Genomic DNA, 20,509 nt, shown 5'->3' with positions numbered 1-20,509 from the left:
AATCTACACATATTATTGTAACGTATTTAAATCACAAAAATAACTTTAAAAAAAAAGATTGAATATTACTTAATTGACATTGATTCCATTACCAGACGCGGAGTCGTTTGTTTCAATATTGCGCGTCTCCAAATGATTGACAAGGTAATAAACGCGTCATGCTGCTGCCGAGACATTTGCATTGGACATTGAAAGGGGAGGGGGATATGACAACCTTGACACGCTGGGGATTTGCTCTGTCAAATAAACACGTCTCCAAGGATCCATATTTGTCGCAGTGACAATGAAGTCAACATTCTAGATTATTATTATTTATTCATTTATTTGTTATTATAAGTTACTTTTAGCTTTTTGTGTCTTGTTTTGCTTTTTCAGGTTCTTTTTTTTTTTTTTTTTTCATTTTTTTTCGAAAGTTTTAAGCCGTTTTGTAATGATAATAAAACTACTCAATCAATAAATAAAACGAAAACATGGCCAGAGTGGAAATTAACTTCACGTTGGTGACAATTCTCCATAATTGGTGTATTCCCTCTTTGCATCCTTTACACCTCCTCTTCCTCTCCTGCCCTTTTCTTCCTCAGTCCAAGAAGTGCCTCTTGACGCTGCTGTAGTGGTCATCCAAGCCGAGCGTGACAGCATTTGCTTCGATAACATTTTGCGCCTAGTTTGGACTTAAAGTGCCGTAAGGGCTGGTTAAAAAAAAAAAAAAAGAAAGAAAGAAAAAGAAAAATCCCCGAACGAATAAAAAGAACAAGTAATTTCAATTTTTTTGCCACTTTAAAGAAAGCAATAATGTGCATCCAGATGCTTTTTTTTTTTTTTTGGGGGGGGGGGGGACTTGTTTGAAAAAAAATTGTCTTACAAACGTTTAGCACTTTTATAGGCTATTGGTATTATAGATGGAGGTCATTTGGTTTCCCACGGCGGGCCCACCTACAGCAGGTGATCCTCATGTCGCAACGTGTCAGCGGTGGCCTGACATAACTATAATAATAGTTAATAGAGCGTGATGTAGGGAGTGGTATTAAAAACTCAACAAAGACATGTCACGAAGCAAAAGAAGAGAAGGGTGGGGGAAAAAAGTCTATGTCTTCATTAGCTGCATCTCCAAGGACCGTCGAACATTTCATTAGTGTGTAATTTATGAATGTTTGACAAATATTAAAGAGTATGTAAATACGAGAGAGGCGTAATGTCTTTCCTGCGGGAGATGGCGAAATGACCCAAACTCTTTTGATGCTGCTAGAGTGATCACGGGCATTATACTGCTACTCAAACTGTGCGTTTGCGCGTCTGTTTGTGCGCAGTTTTCCCCATCCGACGTGTGAAATAGTGCAGATAAAGCAATGATTCATAATGCTGGCAGCATTTGCATCTCCTAATACTGCGTGTTATTTTGATATATGATGATGTACTGTCTCTTTTATCGAGTGTGTGAACGCACTTTGGCCATTATGACTCTGACTAAATCAGTAGGAGGGATCTTTCCTCCCCTCCTTTTTTTTTGTCCTTAAAACGGCCCATTTCCCTGTTTGTGAAGCACTTCCAGTACGAAGCGAGGCAATGTTGTATTCTTGTTTTTATTTTACCAGCGTTCTGGCTTTCACCATTTCCTTAAGCTGGATTTGTGCGTCCCGAACATGGAAAATATGAAATATGACGCATGTATCGACTGAGTAAATCTGCTTTCAGAGCCTAGTTTTACTTTTCTTTTATACTATTTTCGAAGACATAAACCCAACTAAGTATAATGAAACCAAACGTTTGCATGACAAAAAAAATAAATAAATAAATAAAAAAAGCTCCAGAGGGGGAAAAAGTCCTCATAGATCGGATTAGTTTACTTTATAATCGCAAGACTTGGTCAAACATCGGTCAGGACATGTTTTCTGTTATTTCTATGTAGAACTGTGATTTGAGTAAAAAGTTTTCACGGCTTCTCTAGGCCCGTAATGAAGCTGCAAAAACAGTTTCCCAAGAAATCAAATTCGTATAATCACAAGAGCCGGAATAAAATTTGGCTGAAAAAGAGAAAAGGCAACGTCACCTTTCATCTAAATAAGTTCAAAACGGATCTGAGATACGAAAACGTGTCAACAGAAATGTAAACGTATTTATATAGTAATAAGCATTGTTACTTTTTTAAAGCCTAAAAAAGTGAAAATGTGGTTAAGAAGATATTTAAACAAGTCTGCCAAGTTCTAATTTTAAATGGAAACTGTGTATAGCAAATGCTCTTTTCTCTTAAAAAAAAAAAAAAACTGGATACACAGAGAAAAGTACAACGCAGGAGGAAGTCAAAAACATAGACTCGGTTAAATTCAGTTTGATTCATTTTTCAGGACCAATTTGTCAGTGTTCTAAAAATGCAAAAAACATGTGGCAAAAAGTTAAATGGGAAAGTTGCTGTCATTTCAATTTTTTAACTAACAAAAAAAAAAAAAAGTCATCTGTGGCCATGTGATTGTAAGGTGTATCTGTTTTAATTAAGCACTTAATTACAACAAACACCTATTTAAGTCCAATAGAGAAGTGAACGGGGAAAAATGATTTACATTTGATCGTAATCCATGTTCGGTTATATTGCCATGAAAACTACTTACAGTCCCCATTTGATTAAAAAAGGCTTCCTTCTAGGTTGATAGTTAAAAAGTGAAAGTTCAAAGAACACTTAAAGGCGTCTATTAATCTTTAACTGTGCTTCAGAGGTTGCTGGGTTGGTCACATTGGCTAAAAAACAAAAACAATAAAAAAACCTGACAGCTTCGGTTTATATTCTCAACTCTTCTCTGACCTCGATAAATACAGAGACTGGGAGACATGAAACAGCCTGAATAAATACTTCCGTAGACGTCAACTCTATTTTTTTTTAACGCATTACTCTTCATATTTGTTCCTACCTAACGCACGCATTCTGACTGAATAGACCCAAGCGACATTTGAACTAAATGTCTATCCAGTTGAGGCAACAAGTTCTCCTCCTCACGCATGTGTAAAATCTGCTTGTTGAAGGAGGAGGGGAGAGGGGCGCGTGAGGGGGTGGGGGGCATAATACAAGTCATCACACGGCTCCTGCTAACTAGATAGTCCTCAACTCAGAACTGCCGCACCAAATGAGAGATCTCAGATCAAAAGAGAGCAAATAAGCGGGTCGCCCGATTCACTCACGCAGCTGCATTGAGAGCAGGGCCAACAGGCGTATCACGGTCTGAAAGGGAGCCGCTATTCAGGCTGCAGGTGTGAAGTATGTGGCACATTCTGCCATATAATGTGGAGGGTTGTTAGAAATCCGTGTTCGAGCCCTATATATACGGGGTGCTGGATGCTGGATAGCACAGAGGGGTGATTCACACTGATGGAGTTCCTCAAATTTGCACAAGAATGTAGAAAAGTAGAAGCAATAAATTATATATGTATATAGTGACGTGTGTATTTGGACTGCTCTTTACAAAAGCGATTCCGGCCTGCTCACTGTGTTGTGTTGTTGTTTGTTTGTTTGCTTTTTCTTATTCTTTAATGCACACCAAATACAGTTAATTCGGCTTGAATGGCAGTCATAAATCTTTATCACAGAAGCCCGTGCTGGCCAATATATCACAGTCAGCGTGATCGCGCGGCATCCCCTTTGGAAACTTAACCTTGGATGGTATCCGGGTGAAATATTTAATATTCGTGACAGCCTTTATGGTTGTGTTTAACTTATGCGCGGTGCGCAGTTTGGCTTTTGACCTCGCCTCTGCGTATTCCATCGAGGTCCTGTAATTAAAAAGTGACCCGAATTTACGCAAACGGGGACGTGGCTATTTATGTAATAATTCTAATTAATCTCATTGATCAAGTGAAGCCATGTTTTCTTCTTCTTCCTTTCTCAGATTACTATGCCACCTGCCCTTCAGCCTTGCCTGTTCATTCCCATTACCATGCCAATTCCGGCCACTTCATTCCTGATAATTGTGACCTGGCTGGTGCTAGAAGTGCTGATGGTTTAGTGTTGGAGTTGGGTATAGGCGTGGAGTACAAGAGGGAGGTGGAAAGCGGTGTGTGTGTGTGTGTGTGCAAGGGGGGTATTAAGAGGGGGGGGGGGGGGGTCTTTTTTTTTCCAAGACTGCTAATCCCCCTATTAAAGGGGCTTTGTTCAATAACGCCGGACAGTTTCCGGAAGTCGGATTACCGCCTCCATTATTTTACAAAGAAATGATATTTCACACTCAAATGAAACCTTGTGTTGGACGCAGCCGTGGCGGTGACATTCTCTAGCAAGAAATTAAATAGATTCATTTTCTTTTGCTTTTGTAACGCTTTGGAAGTTGAGAACCTCCCATCTCTTTTCAGATCCTCGAACAACGGTAATTAATGTGGATATGTATTTCCGGTGAAACTGCCCTTCGGCCACTGGTTGCCAGGGTCTGTTCTTGGTCACAAGGGTCTCTATTGCTCACATACGCACACACACGCAAACACGCGCACACACCTGTTCTTGATTCTTCACCCTTAGGTTGTTCTCAGATCAAAGGTCCCCAACAGAATCAGTGCGTAAAGACGGTCATATTTGCCTTAACTGGTAACTCATCCTTCCTACAAATTCAAACCATCAGTTTATACCCACGTGTTTCAAAGATTTGCACACTATTAATTTGCTCACTCAAAAACCCATTGATCACAAATCATCCAGATAACCCTCAAGAAATATAACTTTAATATGTCAATTTGTTTTTAAATATCATCTGGATTAACTGAATTTGATTAGTAACGCATGTTTGGTTATGTATTTAAATAATTAGAAAAAAAACTGAGCTGTTTTACTTATTATATCATAATGAATAGTGAAGACATTTATGATGATGTATTTATTTAACATACTTAATTTCAAAAACAATATACATATGACTCTTTTGATTATTTTTTATATAATAAAACTGTATATCTTACACTTTCACTATCATAGGTTATTAAAATAATGCAGCTTTCAAACTTAACTGGCTTGTTATAAAAAAAAAAAGAGATTTTTAAAAACCTCGCTGGGGTTTGTCTTGGATCAGTACCACATTTGACACGTTAGGCATTTAAGGCCATGTTTTTATTTACATTACACATGGAAAAACCGTAAATATTAATTGGATGCAAATAATAAGACTGTATTTCAATAATGTTGAATTTCTCTGTTTTGCATCAAAATTGACACCTTCGCCAATAATGGTGACGTAATTGTCCTATTTTCCCAGCCAAAAGAATTTGAAGTACAATTTTATATTTCCATATGGCGGAAATTCACAAAACGAAAGATAGCTAATAGGCTCCTCTGATCGACAAGATACAAGTTCATCGCCTTTTCAGAAAATATGGCTGTTAGTTTTGCAGCACAACCATATCTGTATAGAAGCTGTGTCCATCCGTTCCGGACAGCAGACTTTAAGGGACAGTAGCAACTTTGTCAAAGCAACTCTCGATTGGTGTTGTATGGTTAATAAGCATAAAGGTCACCAAGCCACTGCAGTACACACACTAACAAACGTGCAAAAACAATGCTCTGTCTAACTGTAGTTCCCGCTGTCAAAGTAAAAAAAAAAAATAATAATAATAATAATTTTATTCAAACTTCAAAACCGAATCCGAAAAAAAATAAAAAAAAGTTTTCCATATCTAATTGTCAGTCACTCATTGCTTTATCCAAGCTCGCCCTCTTACTTATTTTCTAACCAAACAACCTTTTTCTTTTTTAAACGTCGCACATTCTTTTCTATTTTGATTCTCAGAGTTGAAATAGAGAGAGAGAGGATCCCAGCAAATCGGCGACAAAAGGCTTTCCGTGTCATCAACGTCGTTCAGACGACCCAGAAAGAATCCCTCTGATACTAACTCCCCACTTCAAAGAATCGCTTTCAATTGAGATCCAACTCTCTCTCTCTCTCTCTCTCTCTCTCTCTGTCTCTGTCTCTTTCTTTCTTTTGGCGCAAGCGACAGGAGCTGGTGCAGGGAGAGAGGCATCCTCCTCCTCCTCCTGCTCTTCTTTTGAACTGCTTTCCGTCATGAACTTAACCAAACTCTGTAAAAGTATCAGTATTGCCGTTCCCCCTCCGTCTCCCCCCGTCCCTCTTCTGGTTATGTCAAGGCCAGAGTGAAACTCTATACGCCGCCAGAAGTTTTCCCGTCCAAAACAGCTGAGTCCTTCTTCGACCTACTTTCGCTACAATTGAAAGAAAGTGAAAATGTCCCTTTCGCGCTTCTTTGTCGGCGATAATTAACTTCCCTCCTTGCAATTAAAACGCGTCGTTATGGCTAATGTATAGACGCAGAAATATGAGTGTCTTCTTTGAGCCTCGTTTTGCAAAAAAAGTCCATTACGGTGACAAACAACTGCGTTTCAGCGGCCACTCCTTTGATTTTTCCTAAAGTAGGCCTTAAGCAAAAGAATATATTTTTTCCCCCTTTTCTTTTTTGCCGCTCTGGTCTGCAGCATAAAGGACGTAGATTACCGTTTCCTACCCCATGGGTAGCAAATATTACATTCTTTGGAGCCAGCTTTTGAGTCCTTGGGACCTGGCCCCATATCATTTGAGTTTGACTTGGCTATTGCTATAGAAATCTTAATTCACCATGAGGATTCACCGTTGTGCAAAAAAGAAAAAAAAAATGGTTTCTTTGTGCAAAATGGCTCTTTGAAGTCTGGATCCGAATATTGTAGCCTTTCATCAAACTAGCAGCCCACAGTCTGGGCCAAAGCAAAGCTGAGCTGAGTAAGTAAGATTTAACACGAGTGGAGCATAATGCACAATACTTTCCCTCTTCAGCTGGTAAATAAAAATTAAAACTGCAATAGTAATTGTTGGTGTTCCGTTGGTTCAAAGACTTGATGAAAGATCTGTGTTGGAAAAATAATTCGGGGGAAAAATATATTAATGCACATGTAAAAATTCTATTCAAACGAAGTATTGGGACAGCAAAAATGTTAACGATTTTTGTCCATATGTTGGAAAAAAAATATTTCCCACAGATCTGCGTTGCTCAAAATTGTTCCACTTTCGTACAAGATTTATTCCAAATACTCACAAAATACAAGGCAGTTCGGTACGCATTTAGTGCTCGATTTTAAGATAAAACAAAAATAAATTTAAAAACAGACATTGATACAAAAAATCACCAGATTTCTTTCTTTCTTTTTTTTTTTACTTTGATAAAACATTTATAATTGACGTCATATACGAAATACTGTAAGCTTATGAAACAGCTGGGGTGGTGGGGGGGAAGGATTTTCTCCCTTTTTTTTTTTTGCACAAATCCATTGCAAATAAAATAAAACAATATAAAAAGATGTAAACCGCTCCTTACAAATCTAGTCAACATCCAAACACATTGAAACTTGTACAAAATTTACAAATGTACAATTCTGCTCCGGTTTTGAAAACATGCACTTTGGTTCGATCGTACAAAATACCTCCATATGCGATTGAAAAATAAATTAAAAAATCATACTGAAGGCAGAAGGGATTTTTTTTGTTTGTCTGTTTTTTTTTTTTTTTTTTTTTTGGTTACAAAAGAAAAAAAGTTGCACACCATCATGCCTTACAGCCTACAATAATGTACGACATAGTCTAATGAGATTTACACGACTCTCCCCACAAGTGGAACAGTTCGCAGGAGAAGCACCCATCCATCAGTTTTGGATCAACTTCATAATAATAATAATAATAATAATAATAATAATAATAATAATAATAATAAAATATATGCTCCTGTTACTTGAAAGCACGTCTGGAAAGATTGCGCATTATCCGTCCAGTGCAGTTAAGTGCGTCTCTTGGCTCTGAGTACCAGTTTTGGCTTATCCAAAACAAAACAAGGGTTTGGGGGTGGGGGGTGTAGTGGGGGGTGGGGGGCGGTGGTAGCGGACCAGAAGGCCCTCACAGGTATATAGGCACTAAAGCCAAACCATTTTAGAAGTTGAGTGTTTGGAAATAAGTGCTGGCGAGGAATTCAAAACGCGTCCCTTGGTTGGGGGTTCCTGTAAGCAGGTTCCTCCGAAGGGTCGGGCGTGGAATGGCCGCTGGGTGGTGTCTGGCCACCGCTAGCACCTGAGCTGTGGCACACGTACCACTCGCTTAAATTGGCTGGCTGCTGCTGCTGCTGCTGCTGCTGCTGCTGAGATGCCCCCACCGGCGGCTCTGACACCACCGACGGTCCCCCGGCTGGCTCCCGACCCAAGTCCGAAGACGGGGACACCAGAGAGGGAGTGGACGACTCATAGCCCGAGCTGGGCGGGGGGGACTTGCAGTGCACCTTCATGTGCTTCCGCAGGGAGCTGGGGTGCGTGTAGGACTTGTCGCAGCCCCGAACTTTGCAGTTGTAGGGCTTGTCGCTGGTGTGCACGTGGGAATGCTTCTTCCTGTCGCTACTGTTGGCGAAGCGTCGGTCGCAGCCGTCGAATTCACACTTAAAGGGTTTCTCGCCTGTTTGCAGCGTGGAGACACAATAAGACATAGAATGCATTAAATATTTGACGTTGCCCATTAACCCGTATTGATTCCTGTGGCTAAATGCAAGCGTTCATTTGTTTGCTCAAGATGAGAGACTTAAGTATTCTGCTGAGCGTCCATATATAGGTAACGTTTTACCAGTTGGCATTAATTGCGTTTGACTGCACCGTGTTATATTTACAGCTGAATCTGACCATTTGATCGGTCTGTGTTGATATGTAATGGACTGCATAATCAGTCAAAAGTCGTACCATTAGAAACTATGAATAGGTGGGTTGTCGACATTTTTAGTTAAATCTTTAGTTGTTTTCGAATGCATTTTGTGGACATCATACTTCAAGATTAATTACATTTTTTTTCCTGTATACCTGGAAAGGAATTCGACCTACTTATATAGCAAAATAAGAGTGCATGTTTTGAATTGTAACTGGATTAAATATATAAGATGATCAACTAATTATTATTTTTTTTTCTGTTGACTTATTCTTTGCTTGCATTGGGGTTAAAAAAAAAAAAGAACAGCCAATTACTATTACCTTCAAAAGCAATATGAATACGTGAAGTTGACTTTTTTTGGGTTGATGCATTTGGCGAAATGTTCATTATTTATTTATTTATTTATTTATTTATTTATTTATTCCAAGGTTTTCATTGCAAATCTACATTTTCTAACATTTACGTCTATTAATCATGTCCATATTTGCATTGTCTAAAGTTTTCTGGAGATGTGAGGTTTCTATTTTTATTTTTTTAAACGGGGCTCCTGCGCCCCTGCTGTCCTCTGTCTTTACCTGGCCACCGTCGACTTACACCTGACTGAAAACGCTGATAAATATTAAGAACAGCACAATATCCTCAGGATATTGATTGGTAGCACAGGCTGCAGGATTCTATTCCAGCCCCTCAAATATGGACTGAATCTAAATTGGCTTTTTTATTATTATTATTATTATTGAGTATTTCTGATTAAATATGAGAGAAAAGTGAGGAAGAAAGAGGTGGGAAAAAAAGACAATCTGAATAAATTAGACGGAAATCATCCACCGCTGAGTTTTTTCTTCTTCTCCTCCTCCGATTAAAGCTTTTGAGAATATGTAATTGCCTCTGTCTAATTACACTTGCGGGTTGAATATCAATTTGACCTTCAGCTGTTGGGTTGAGAGAGCCAATCAAGGATATTAGTGTAGTACAAGAAACCGTTCGAGGAAACAGACCCCAGGGGCAGACCCTAGTCATAACCACACTTTCAGCTTGGGTTTTAAACATGATACCAAAAAGACCAGGCCCCTCGGGAGTCAACACACAGAAATAATTCAACAGATTTGTACTTAGGTAATGTGAGCAAATGATATGAATAATACATTGGGGGAGTGTGGGGGGGGGGTGCAGGAATGGAGCAGAAGAAGGAGGGGTGGTGTGCATGTGTGTGTGAGTGTGTGTATGTGTGGAGGGGGCTGGGGGGTAGGGGGTGCTGTAGTCACTGTAATCATTTACAAGTCTGACTCGACATTTTGAGGCCTTTATTTTCCTTCTGGCTCACAGAGGCAGGCAGCCATATTGACCCATTAGATTTTTTTTTTTAATTTTTATTATGCTACATCTGCGCAGCACACACACAAGTCAGTATGCAAACTCCTTATATACTAGTATACTCTGATCTGATCTGCACAAGTCAACTTGTTGCATTTGCCTTTGCAAACCTCTGTTTGAAACAGTTCTTCATCACACACAGATGCAGTGCAGTAGATTAAGGCAGAAACAAAACAAAACAAAACAAAACAAACAACTGCTCTAGTGACTGAATGCAAATCACTCCAAAATCCGCCATGTAATTAAAAAGCAGTCGTCAAAACAAGTGGAAAAAAGGACAAAACATTTTAATAAAGAAACATCACCGTATCAGTTATTGCGAAAGATGCAACTCTCTCCAACTTTTGCTATCCAGTCATGGTTTGGCACACGCTGAGCTGCTCACACAAGACGTGACGTGGGCCTCCAGCTTTTGTACCGCGGTGTAAACAAGAGGTTTGAACCGTCAAACGCCTGAGTGAGCTGTATCATAATCCCCCCACCCCCCTCCAAATCCGTCCTTTGAGAAACTTTGCAATACACTCGTATAACAGGTGCCTGCTGCGTGCTGGTTAAAGCAACATTTTCGAACTTTTAAAATCGGGACAAATTTGAAAATATTGCGAAAATTGTTTTAGAGGTTAATAATTTATTCATGCAACTTGATTTTACTCCATGCATTAAAAAAACAAACAAACAAACAAACAAAAAAAAACCCTCCAAAGCATTTTACTTGTATGCATCCCCCCCCCATCCCCCCCACTCACCTGTGTGTGTCCTTTTATGGATTTTTAGATTCTCGGATCTTGCAAACACTTTACCGCAGCCGGGGAAGGGGCAGGGGAACGGCTTCTCACCGGTGTGTACTCGAATGTGATTCACCAGTTTGTATTTCGCCTTAAACGGCTTGCCTTCCCTCGGACACTCTTCCCAAAAGCATATGTGGTTCGCCTGCTCCGGTCCTCCGACGTGCTCCACCGTCACATGCGTGACGAGTTCGTGCATGGTGCTGTAAGTTTTAGAGCAGAGTTTCTTGGGCGAGTGCTCCGGCTCCAGCCACTTGCAAATCAGCTCTTGCTTTATCGGCTGCCTCATGTAGCGGAAAAAAGCCCCCGGTCCTCCGTGGTGGTGGTGGGGATGGTGCGGGTGGTGGTGGTGGTGGTGGTGAGCGCCGAGATTCATGTTTAGATTCAGACCGCCGTAGCCGTGCAGAGGCGAGGCGGAGAAGGGATCAGCCCTGGAGCTTGCTACTTGACTCAAGTGATCAGACCGAACGTACATTTCTCCAGGTAGTCCTAACCTTATTTGTCCATTCAGCGACTGGCCACCCGGTGATCCGCTGGAAGGCTGCTCGTGGTGGAGTCCGGAGAAGAGGGTGGTGTGGTTCCCTGCGTCAGGGTGGTGACCATAGTGTCCGGGATAGCTACCTGTTGTTGAGACAAACATTCCGTGGTGAGACGCTGGACCAGCAGTCTGGTCGGTCAGTACCGGCATGGCTTGAGCCGTCAGATCTCTCCGGATGAGGAAATCCCTACCTGCGGATAGAGCCTGGGCAGTATGGGGCATAGAATAAGGGACCGACGTCGGCTGAACCGGGCCAAAAGCTCCCGTTTGACTGGAGACCACTTCACTGTGGCCTGCCATATGATGATTGTGGTGGTGGTGATGGTGGTGGGGATAATGATGGGCTGGGCTGATTTTGAGGGCCGCGGAGTGCCCCATGTGTTCTGGCCCGAATGGACTCGGCCCCAGGCGGGGTTCCGCAGTAATCTCCCCAGGGTGCGAGTGAGCCATTGAGTGTGGATGGCTGCCGAACCCCGGGAAGCCTGTCACGCTCTGAGGGGTATGGTGGTGATGATGGTGATGGTGGTGAGCCCCTGCCAAGTCAACTAATCTCAGCGCCGTGTTCCGTTTGGAAAACGCAGGGTCCATCACGGGGCTTCCCAAAGCATCCACGCTCATTACTTCCTAATTTTAGAATAACTTGACAGCAGGCAAAATAATAATGATGATGGCAAATATATTTTAATCGCAATGAAAAAAAAAATAAAGGAAAAAAAAAAAACTTTATAAAGTTAAGTCTATCTGCAGACAACATGGAATCCCATTCGGTTGAGAGGCAGCAGCAGGACGCTTTGATACTGAATAGAGATTCATGGTAGGCGCTGCAGCCCGTGGAGCCAAACAATCACCCCGCGCTCTAATTGGTCAGAGCTCTGTGATTGACGTCACCAGTGACAGTTCCCAACGTGATGAAAAATGTCTTAGTGACAGCGAGCAGCCCGTGCGCATGCGCTGTGCTGGAGGCAGCGCTTGCGAAAAAAAAAATAGTTATGCAAAGGTTATTATAGAATATAACTATTAAAAAGTTTATCCGGATATTCGGTGTCCTTTTATATTGAGGCAGCAAACAAAGACTGAAGCGAAAGGATACACCCTCAACCCTCCTATTTCTTTCCGCGGCTACATGAAAGAGCGTGCATGTTGACGTATATATTTATAAAATTATGTAGATCATAAATAATGCAGTGATATCTTCATTTTGAACCGCAACGCGCGCAGCCCCAACTATACGCGCAAATTACGCGCAATTTTACGCACGTAAAATGATCGCTGATAGTAGTGGAGGGGGAGAAAAAAAAAAAAGTTGTGCAAAGAATCGCACCGCGTGTCGAGCTTTAAAATAGACCGAAGCAAAAAATAGTTAATAAGCGCTTTGGAGGAAGCTTCGTATTAAAAATATGCAGCCGCCCCTGCTCTGCAGCGTCTGCAGCGGAGTTGGCTCGCCGCTGTAGCCCCAGGGAGATCCGGATCCGTGTCTGTGTGTGTTCAGCGGCTGAACCATTCGGGCGACCCGCGGTCATGCTCCCGGAGAGGATGAAAAATGTAATGGACGGGACCTGTTGTTATGATTCGGAGCGATTTTCCCCCCCTTTGCGTTAGACCTAAGGACGGCAGCAGATGAGGGTCACAGGAGGTGGTTCCGTCGAAGACTTTAATTCCAAAATAAAACGAGTGTGTGCTGTGAGTACCCCAGAGAATAACATTCTCTTATATAACAATTCTGATTTGATCTGAATACTGAAAGGAAAAAAAAAATGCTTGGGTATTTTCTTTTAGCAACCTTTGCCGACGTTCTATTTTAATTCGCTGACGAATGTGATCGTTAAAAAAAGTTAATATAACAATTAGCAGATATTGCATGGTTAGACATTTATGAAACAATGTTGCAGAATCAATAATTCCCTGGGCGGTGAAATGTGGATCCCCCCCCTCTTCTTATCAAGACCAAAACTTCCATCACTTCTCTGCTTTATAAGTTTTTAATCTGCTTGTTTTCTTAAAAAAAATAAAATAAAACTGTTCGAACACCTCACGTTTTTCAACGTTTGGACTGTATTATTTGTTTAATATTTATGATAAGAACTCAAAAATTAAGAAGAAATGCGCTTTTAAAAGTTTTTATATAGGGAACATGTCGCGTTGGTGTTAACTTTAACTGTATATGATTTTGAGAAAGTTATACTTTAAGACTAGTGAGCATTAATTTAATCTCATTGCTTTTCTTTTATGTTTGTGCTAAAAAAATAAAAAAAAGAGGTCCAAATGATGGCAGGAGCGTTTAGGTGACTTTCCGTTTTGGATACTTGAAAAAAAGTAATCGTATAAAATTAATTTAATGCACTTGCCTGGTTGATTATCATTTCTTATTACTTCAAATGAAAGACAAAACTGCCCTGTTATTTTACATTTGCCACGAATTGATCTGTCAGTCCCTTCGCTGACAGCATCGTGTTAGATCATAAGTCAATATTTGGAGACGTGGTGGATCCCGAAGACGTTTATTAAAAGGCCTTTACGCGCGACCGACTCACAGCTGCAGAATTCAAAGAGGGGCATCACAGCAACAGTGAGCAGTGTAATGCAAAACTTGGTCGGCAAGGGGCTATTTCTGATCCAAGTTGAGCATGCACTCACTCAATGAGTCACCGAGTAGCTCTTGGCGACATGTAGGCAGGAAAGCTGCGCAGGATCATAAACAGAAACGCCGCATATTGCAGCGACATCTCATAAAGTGGTGTTGGCCTTAAATCTGCTGTAAATCCGTGACAATAAACATGGTGGTGACATTTAAATTCTGCGCATTCTAGTCACTGCACTAGACAAGAATCGCTCTTTTAATTATGCAACATAATTTGCACTTTAAAATTAGGTCTCTTATTCATTTGAATAACTTTTGCTCAACATTTTTTTTCGTCACCCAGACTTATGTTTATTCTCACTTGTTGCTCATTACGTGCTGTTGTGACACTTGCACGTTTTATGTCAAAGGAGATCCCTTTGAATTGTGCAATGCATATTAAGTTCATACCTTAAGAAAGCCCCCAAAACCTCAAATCTCTACTCCTGAACTTTTACTGTTTCCTCATAGCATGTTGTCTTTGTTTGCGTATTCATACCAAATCTTCTCCTCTTAGGTTTCCAAGAGTGATTTCGAAAAGCAGCGTTCAGATTCTACAACCCAATTCGAGTGACCCATTATGGCCTGGTCTGGGTTGTTTCTTTTGGCTTTAACCACCAGCACCCGGATGCTCCTGCAGAGAGAACACCGCAAATCCCACTTGATAACTTCGACAACCCCATGGACTATATGCACCACTGGCCTGCAAAGAAGGGGCCATGTTGCTCTACCGCAAGCAGGCGAATCGCGATGGACGCATTAGGGATCGTGGTTGTAGGTCCAAGTTAAACACTAACGTGGAAACCGAAATCACAGATGTTCCACAATTTAGACAGGCAAATAAGGTATTCAGAGTTTGATATCCTCTGAGGTAAAGTGATAATTTCATAATAAAACAAAATTCAGAAGGTCGTGTCTGTAGTTAAACGAGACTCCCTGTTGGTCTTTAGAGAAACATACTTGAAATGAAAAAGTCTCCGATTTTCCTCCACAACTAAAGAGCTTCTACCTGAGAACAAACACTGCCCTGACCACCAAAAGCCCATTCTGTCCTTTTTTTTTTTTTTTTTTTAGGAAACATTAGACGGGCAGACTTGGCAATCTAAAGTCCCTTCGTCAATGTTCTTAATTGAAGTTGCTGCTCTTCCCAATTGAATGTGGTTGACAAAGAAAATGTAACACTTTATGGTCATCACATATTTTCTTTATGTTCTGAGGTAATATTTGCCCCCCCGCCCCCTTCTATTTAGCCGTTTAACTAAATTCCCAGTCAGCAATCTGAAAATATCTGCGACTGATGATGTCAAGAGACATGGACGTGCGGGCCACAGCATGGTGGATTGTTATTTGGTGAGTGCATGTTATTGGGGAGCACCAATGAACGAGCAGCTGCAGCTCCCACGTGACCGCCCCCTCTCCTCTCCCATTCATCAGGGCTGGACTGTGTTGTCTTTTCAATTCATTTATCTGCAGGAATGATTGCGACTATCAGTCTAGAGCTCACCGTCTGACTGAGGAGGTGAAAGTTGCGCCACAGGAAGATAAACCGCAAAAAGACAATATTGCATGTAGTAAATACATGGGTTTTTTTGCGTACGCATCGTATGAGCGGTGCAGGGGAATTCCTTCCGTCGTGAACGAAAAAAAAAAGTAAACAGAGAATTCGTTGGATTCGAGTTCAGAAGAGATAAGCTGCACAGAGAGAGGAGGAGGAAGAATATCTGCGCGTGTTTTCTTTGAGTTCTGCGCTCAGTCGTCTCGAAGAGTCAAGACTGAAGATGCTCTTGGACGCAGGACCGCAGTATCCCACCATAGGAGTCACTACTTTCGGCTCCTCTCGGCATCACTCAACAGGAGAGGTGGCGGAGCGGGAAGTGGCGCTGGGGATCAACCCTTTCGCGGACGGCATGGGCGCCTTCAAGATCAACCACAGCTCCCACGACATCAGCTCCGGGCAGACAGCGTTCTCATCCCAAGCTCCCGGCTATGCAGCGGCGGCCGCCCTGGGACACCACCATCACCCGACCCACGTTGGCTCCTACTCCACGGCGGCGTTCAACTCCACCAGGGACTTTCTCTTCAGAAATCGGGGTTTCGGGGACGCGGCTGGGGCGCAGCACAGCCTGTTTGCCTCCGGCAGCTTCGGGGGGCCGCACGGACATTCGGACGCGGCGGGGCACCTGCTCTTCCCAGGGCTCCACGAGCAGGCGGCGAGCCACGCGTCCTCCAACGTGGTGAACAGCCAGATGCGACTGGGCTTCTCGGGGGACGTGTACGGCCGGGCTGATCAGTATGGGCATGTCACGAGCCCGCGTTCCGATCACTACGCGTCCACACAGCTGCACGGCTACGGCCCCATGAACATGAATATGGCTGCGCACCACGGAGCGGGGGCCTTTTTCCGCTACATGAGGCAGCCCATCAAGCAGGAGCTGATCTGCAAGTGGATCGAGCCGGAGCAGTTGACAAACCCCAAAAAGTCGTGTAACAAAACTTTCAGCACCATGCACGAGCTGGTGACCCACCTGACAGTGGAGCACGTGGGGGGGCCTGAACAGACGAACCATGTCTGCTTTTGGGAGGACTGCTCCAGAGAAGGGAAGCCCTTCAAAGCCAAATACAAACTTGTAAATCACATCAGAGTACACACCGGAGAAAAGCCCTTTCCGTGTCCGTTTCCCGGCTGCGGCAAAGTGTTTGCCCGATCGGAAAATCTAAAAATTCACAAAAGGACTCATACCGGTAAGAAATGGCAAAAAATTAACAAATAAATAAATAAAAATATCCTGCCAAATCGGTGCTGACAAAATCCCATCCGAAACATGCATGCGATCCGGGTGGTTATTTACTACAGTAGGGCAGTTGGAGCCTGCAAAGTGACATGCGATGCTTTACAGCTGTCGACAGAAAATACTTCACTGCAAAAATATTGTTTAAAATGTAATTTTAACATTAATGAATTATATGCAGTGCATGCGTACTGCACACTGTTTGATCACAAATTCTAAAAAGAAAAAAAAAACATGCATTTTATCAAAGTGCCTCTTTTAAAAAAACAAAACAACAACAAAAAACATATTTCATTCCTTGCATTATTTAGGTGAGAAGCCTTTTAAGTGCGAGTTCGACGGCTGCGACAGGAGGTTCGCAAACAGCAGTGACCGCAAGAAACACATGCACGTCCACACGTCGGACAAGCCATATCTGTGCAAAATGTGCGACAAGTCGTACACGCATCCCAGCTCCCTCCGAAAACACATGAAGGTAAAAGAAAGAAAAAAAGATACTAATATTGTAAATTATATATACGTGTGTTTTTTCTTCCTCTTTGCAAAAATAACATTAGAAACTCATTTTATGTGTTACAGTAGCATGTCGTTTTCTTCTCTTTTTATGTGTAGTTTTTATTTATTTTTTTAATTATTTTTTTTGTTGCTGTTTTTTTTTTTGGTTTGTTTGTTTTATTTTTAGCAAGATAAAGAAAGTTAATCCTATCTTTTCTCAAGCGCAAAATGAGATTAGGATTTGAATGAGAATAATTGGGCTTTACTTTGTTTTCGATTTGTGAGCATGTCCAAAGCAGTCATGTCAGAAGGAAAATAGCATTTCCTCTTCTGTTTTCTGCATCTAAGTAAATCGAGTGTACTGCATCCACCCCCCTCTCCCCGCCCCACTTCCCCAAATCCCTTCTTTTCACTTCCCCAGGTCCACGAATCCACCAACCCCGGATCGCAGCCTTCCCCAGCTGCCAGTTCAGGGTACGAGTCCTCCACGCCTCCCACCATCGTGTCACCGTCCACAGAGAACCAGAGCAGCAGCTCCATATCACCAGCAGCTTCAGCAGTCCACCACACAACCAGCCACAGCACGCTGTCGTCAAATTTCAATGAATGGTACGTGTAAATATTTTTGAAAAACGCACAAAAAGACAATGGAAAATTTATGAAGACATGAGGAAAAAAAAAAAAGGAAAAAAACTTTTTGGACCTTTCTAAGTGAGAAAGATGGACTGGGAAAAAAGCAGGGGAGGTGAAGTTAAAGACTGTCATCATGCATGGACAGAAACACGGTCAGCTCCTCCTTTTACTGAGGGACTGTACAGAAGCAGATCTCAAAAGAAAAAGCATGCTATCTCCGAGTAGAGGCCTGATTTTTTTTTTTCTTTTTTCTCTTTGCTTTTTTGTAAATATGGATTTCACCAAACTGGAACCCACAGCAAGAAAGAAAAAAAAAAGGAAATGTAATATTTTATTTTGTAAATATCACAGTTTTAAGTGGGGGGAGGGGAATTTGTGAAAAATGTAATGGTCCCTTAGATATATGAGGGTGGCCTCTAAGGCTACTGTGGGGGACAAGAATGTTTAGTTGTGTACCAAAATGTGAATTATTCAGTATTACTACAGTCTACACGTCGACCTAACCGACTCTTAGTATTAATGTGCTTTTTGTAGCCTATCCAGTGCAGCATATTTTTATTTTTTTATTTTTTTCTTAATTTTCGTCCAATTAAGGTCCAGTTTGAATAGCACAGAGTATCATTGTTGTTATTTAATGTCATGTCGATGAATCGTGTAGTGAAAAAAAAAAAAAAAATCCGTGTCAATCTGTTTATGTACGTGCTAAATATATATATAAAAAATCTGTCAATTGCTCTGTCTGAGAGGAAGTATTATTCCATGTAAAGTACCTGGATTTTTCCATATTTATCCGCATGTAAAAGGGCCGGTAACATGTTAGAATATGATCGGTATTTATGGAGAAATGCGCTCGTACAGTATGTCAAATTTTAGTTTACAATAATAATATTAATAATAATAATAATAATGAAAAAAATGTTTGGATACATTTCGTACTATATTAAAGGACTGTAAAAAAAAAATACAGAACATGTATTTCATTGGAGGTTATTGGGGGTTGATTTTTAAATTACACTGAAAATAAGTACCAAATTAGATCTCTTCCTATGTAAAGTAATTTATTTACGTGAATAATTCTAAAGCAAATAAGTTAAAGTCTTCATTATAATGACGTGTGTGTGTGTGTGTGTGTGAGGTGTGGTGTGTGTGCGTGTGTGTGTTAGAACTTTCCTGTCACTCGATAATAACTACTAAATTCACTTCCCCCCTCTTTCTCTCTTTCTGCTGCTTCTGGATCTTCTGTTTATCCAAAATTAACATCCACCGCTTTGCCCTCCAGTAATGCGCAAATTAAATCGATTAATCACGGCTGTTGTTCCTCGGTGGATAAAACCGGAGTAAGCTATTTTGCGTTACTTAATTGTTCGGGAATCTAATTTTCAAATCTAATTTATTTTCTTTTTCCTTTTTATTCTTGCGTTTTTTTTCGGATTTTCTATCCTAGATTAAGATAAAAAGAGAGAGACAGAGAGGGAGATAGAGACAGAAAGAGAGAAAAAGAGAGAGAGTGGGAGAGAGGGAAAGAGGGAGAGCCTGGGAGTCAACTTGGGACCCCTCCTCCCCTTCTCCACTCATCCCTCCTTTTTCCACACACACTTCATTGTTCCTGGCTGCAGCTTGCTTGACCGCCCCATTAGGCAGAGATCACATCAGCAGCCGCCACTGATCATGGTTAACACTGCCAGGGCTCACGGATCCGCCGCGATCTGTCAGTTTGCAGACACATGCAGCCGACATGAAAACGTAAACCCTTAAAAAATAAGGAAGAAAAGAAAAGAAAATCTCAAAACGCTGAAACGTATAGCAAGCAGAGCAAGCTTCATATGAGATGATTATGCTGGAAATGCATTGAAATGTATTCATATTTTCTTTTCACGGACTATTACACGTGAAGATAAATGAAGGATGGCAATAAAATGACTTTTTTTCGACTCTATTTAACACTATCTATCTATCTGGTCTCAGTGCAGATGCACCAACGACGCACCGCGACAGGGGAAAAATTCGCACTTCCCAGTCCGAGGAAGTCACTTAGCAGCTTTATAGATTAAAACAAAACAAAACAAAACAAAAAATTTAAAGTGGACGCGTGCATTTCGTTTAAAACTATGACCGACATTCAGATAAAATGGCTTTGTTTGTCATTTAAATCCAGCTCCGTTGCCATCATTTACAAAAGGGAAGCGCTGGAGCGTTAAAGACTTCCCAAGATGTTAGGAGTTTTGTATGAATTCCTGCTCACCCTCTGCTGCACATAGCTGCAAATTTGACTCGATTGTTCTTCTTTAATTGCGTGCAGAACTTTACAGTCAACAACAACAGGCATGCAATGGAGATACTAGACGCCATTGGGGCATAATGTCGGAATATAAATAATTCCAAATTGCATTTTATTTATTTCTTTATTTTTTACTTAAAATGAACTAGTAAATACTAACATGTACTCCAATAGTTTGTTATTAATGTGGAATTAAAAATAGGCAGAAGGGAACAACTTCTAAAGCAGGAGAAAGGCATTTTTTTCTGATTAAAGTATATGGTCTAAATAACAAGTTTCAAGTCTTCTTCAGCATAAGACGATCTTTTTTCTA

The 20,509-nt window shown here is 41.3% G+C and overlaps 2 protein-coding genes across 3 annotated transcripts; one reads left to right on the top strand and one right to left on the bottom strand.

Annotated features, from left to right (window-relative positions):
• Positions 1 to 7,502: 7,502 nt before the first annotated feature.
• zic4 (zic family member 4) lies at positions 7,503 to 13,064 on the bottom strand. Of its 2 annotated transcripts, XM_015036992.1 has the most exons (3): positions 11,576 to 13,064; positions 10,808 to 11,467; positions 7,503 to 8,444 (listed from the first exon to the last, which is right to left on the bottom strand). In XM_015036992.1, the coding sequence occupies exons 1-3, from the start codon at positions 12,000 to 12,002 to the stop codon at positions 7,972 to 7,974; spliced, it is 1,560 nt and encodes a 519-aa protein (XP_014892478.1). In that variant the 5' UTR covers positions 12,003 to 13,064; the 3' UTR covers positions 7,503 to 7,971. The 2 variants fall into 2 exon arrangements, with proteins under 2 accessions (XP_014892478.1, XP_014892477.1); XM_015036991.1 differs by having other exon boundaries at positions 10,808 to 13,064.
• Positions 13,065 to 13,085: 21 nt separating this feature from the next.
• Positions 13,086 to 18,225, top strand: zic1 (zic family member 1 (odd-paired homolog, Drosophila)). The gene is made up of 3 exons (XM_015036993.1): positions 13,086 to 16,743; positions 17,102 to 17,265; positions 17,707 to 18,225. Exons 1-3 carry the CDS (start codon positions 15,780 to 15,782, stop codon positions 17,902 to 17,904), a joined length of 1,326 nt encoding a protein of 441 aa, XP_014892479.1. The 5' UTR covers positions 13,086 to 15,779; the 3' UTR covers positions 17,905 to 18,225.
• Positions 18,226 to 20,509: the final 2,284 nt, after the last annotated feature.

This window comes from Poecilia latipinna, unplaced genomic scaffold (assembly GCF_001443285.1).
Source record: "Poecilia latipinna isolate Pla-1442-1.1 unplaced genomic scaffold, P_latipinna-1.0 Scaffold387, whole genome shotgun sequence".
Classification (NCBI taxonomy): domain Eukaryota; kingdom Metazoa; phylum Chordata; class Actinopteri; order Cyprinodontiformes; family Poeciliidae; genus Poecilia; species Poecilia latipinna.
The sequence above is the reverse complement of the archived record's forward strand: the minus strand, read 5'-3'. Positions and strand labels throughout refer to the sequence as shown.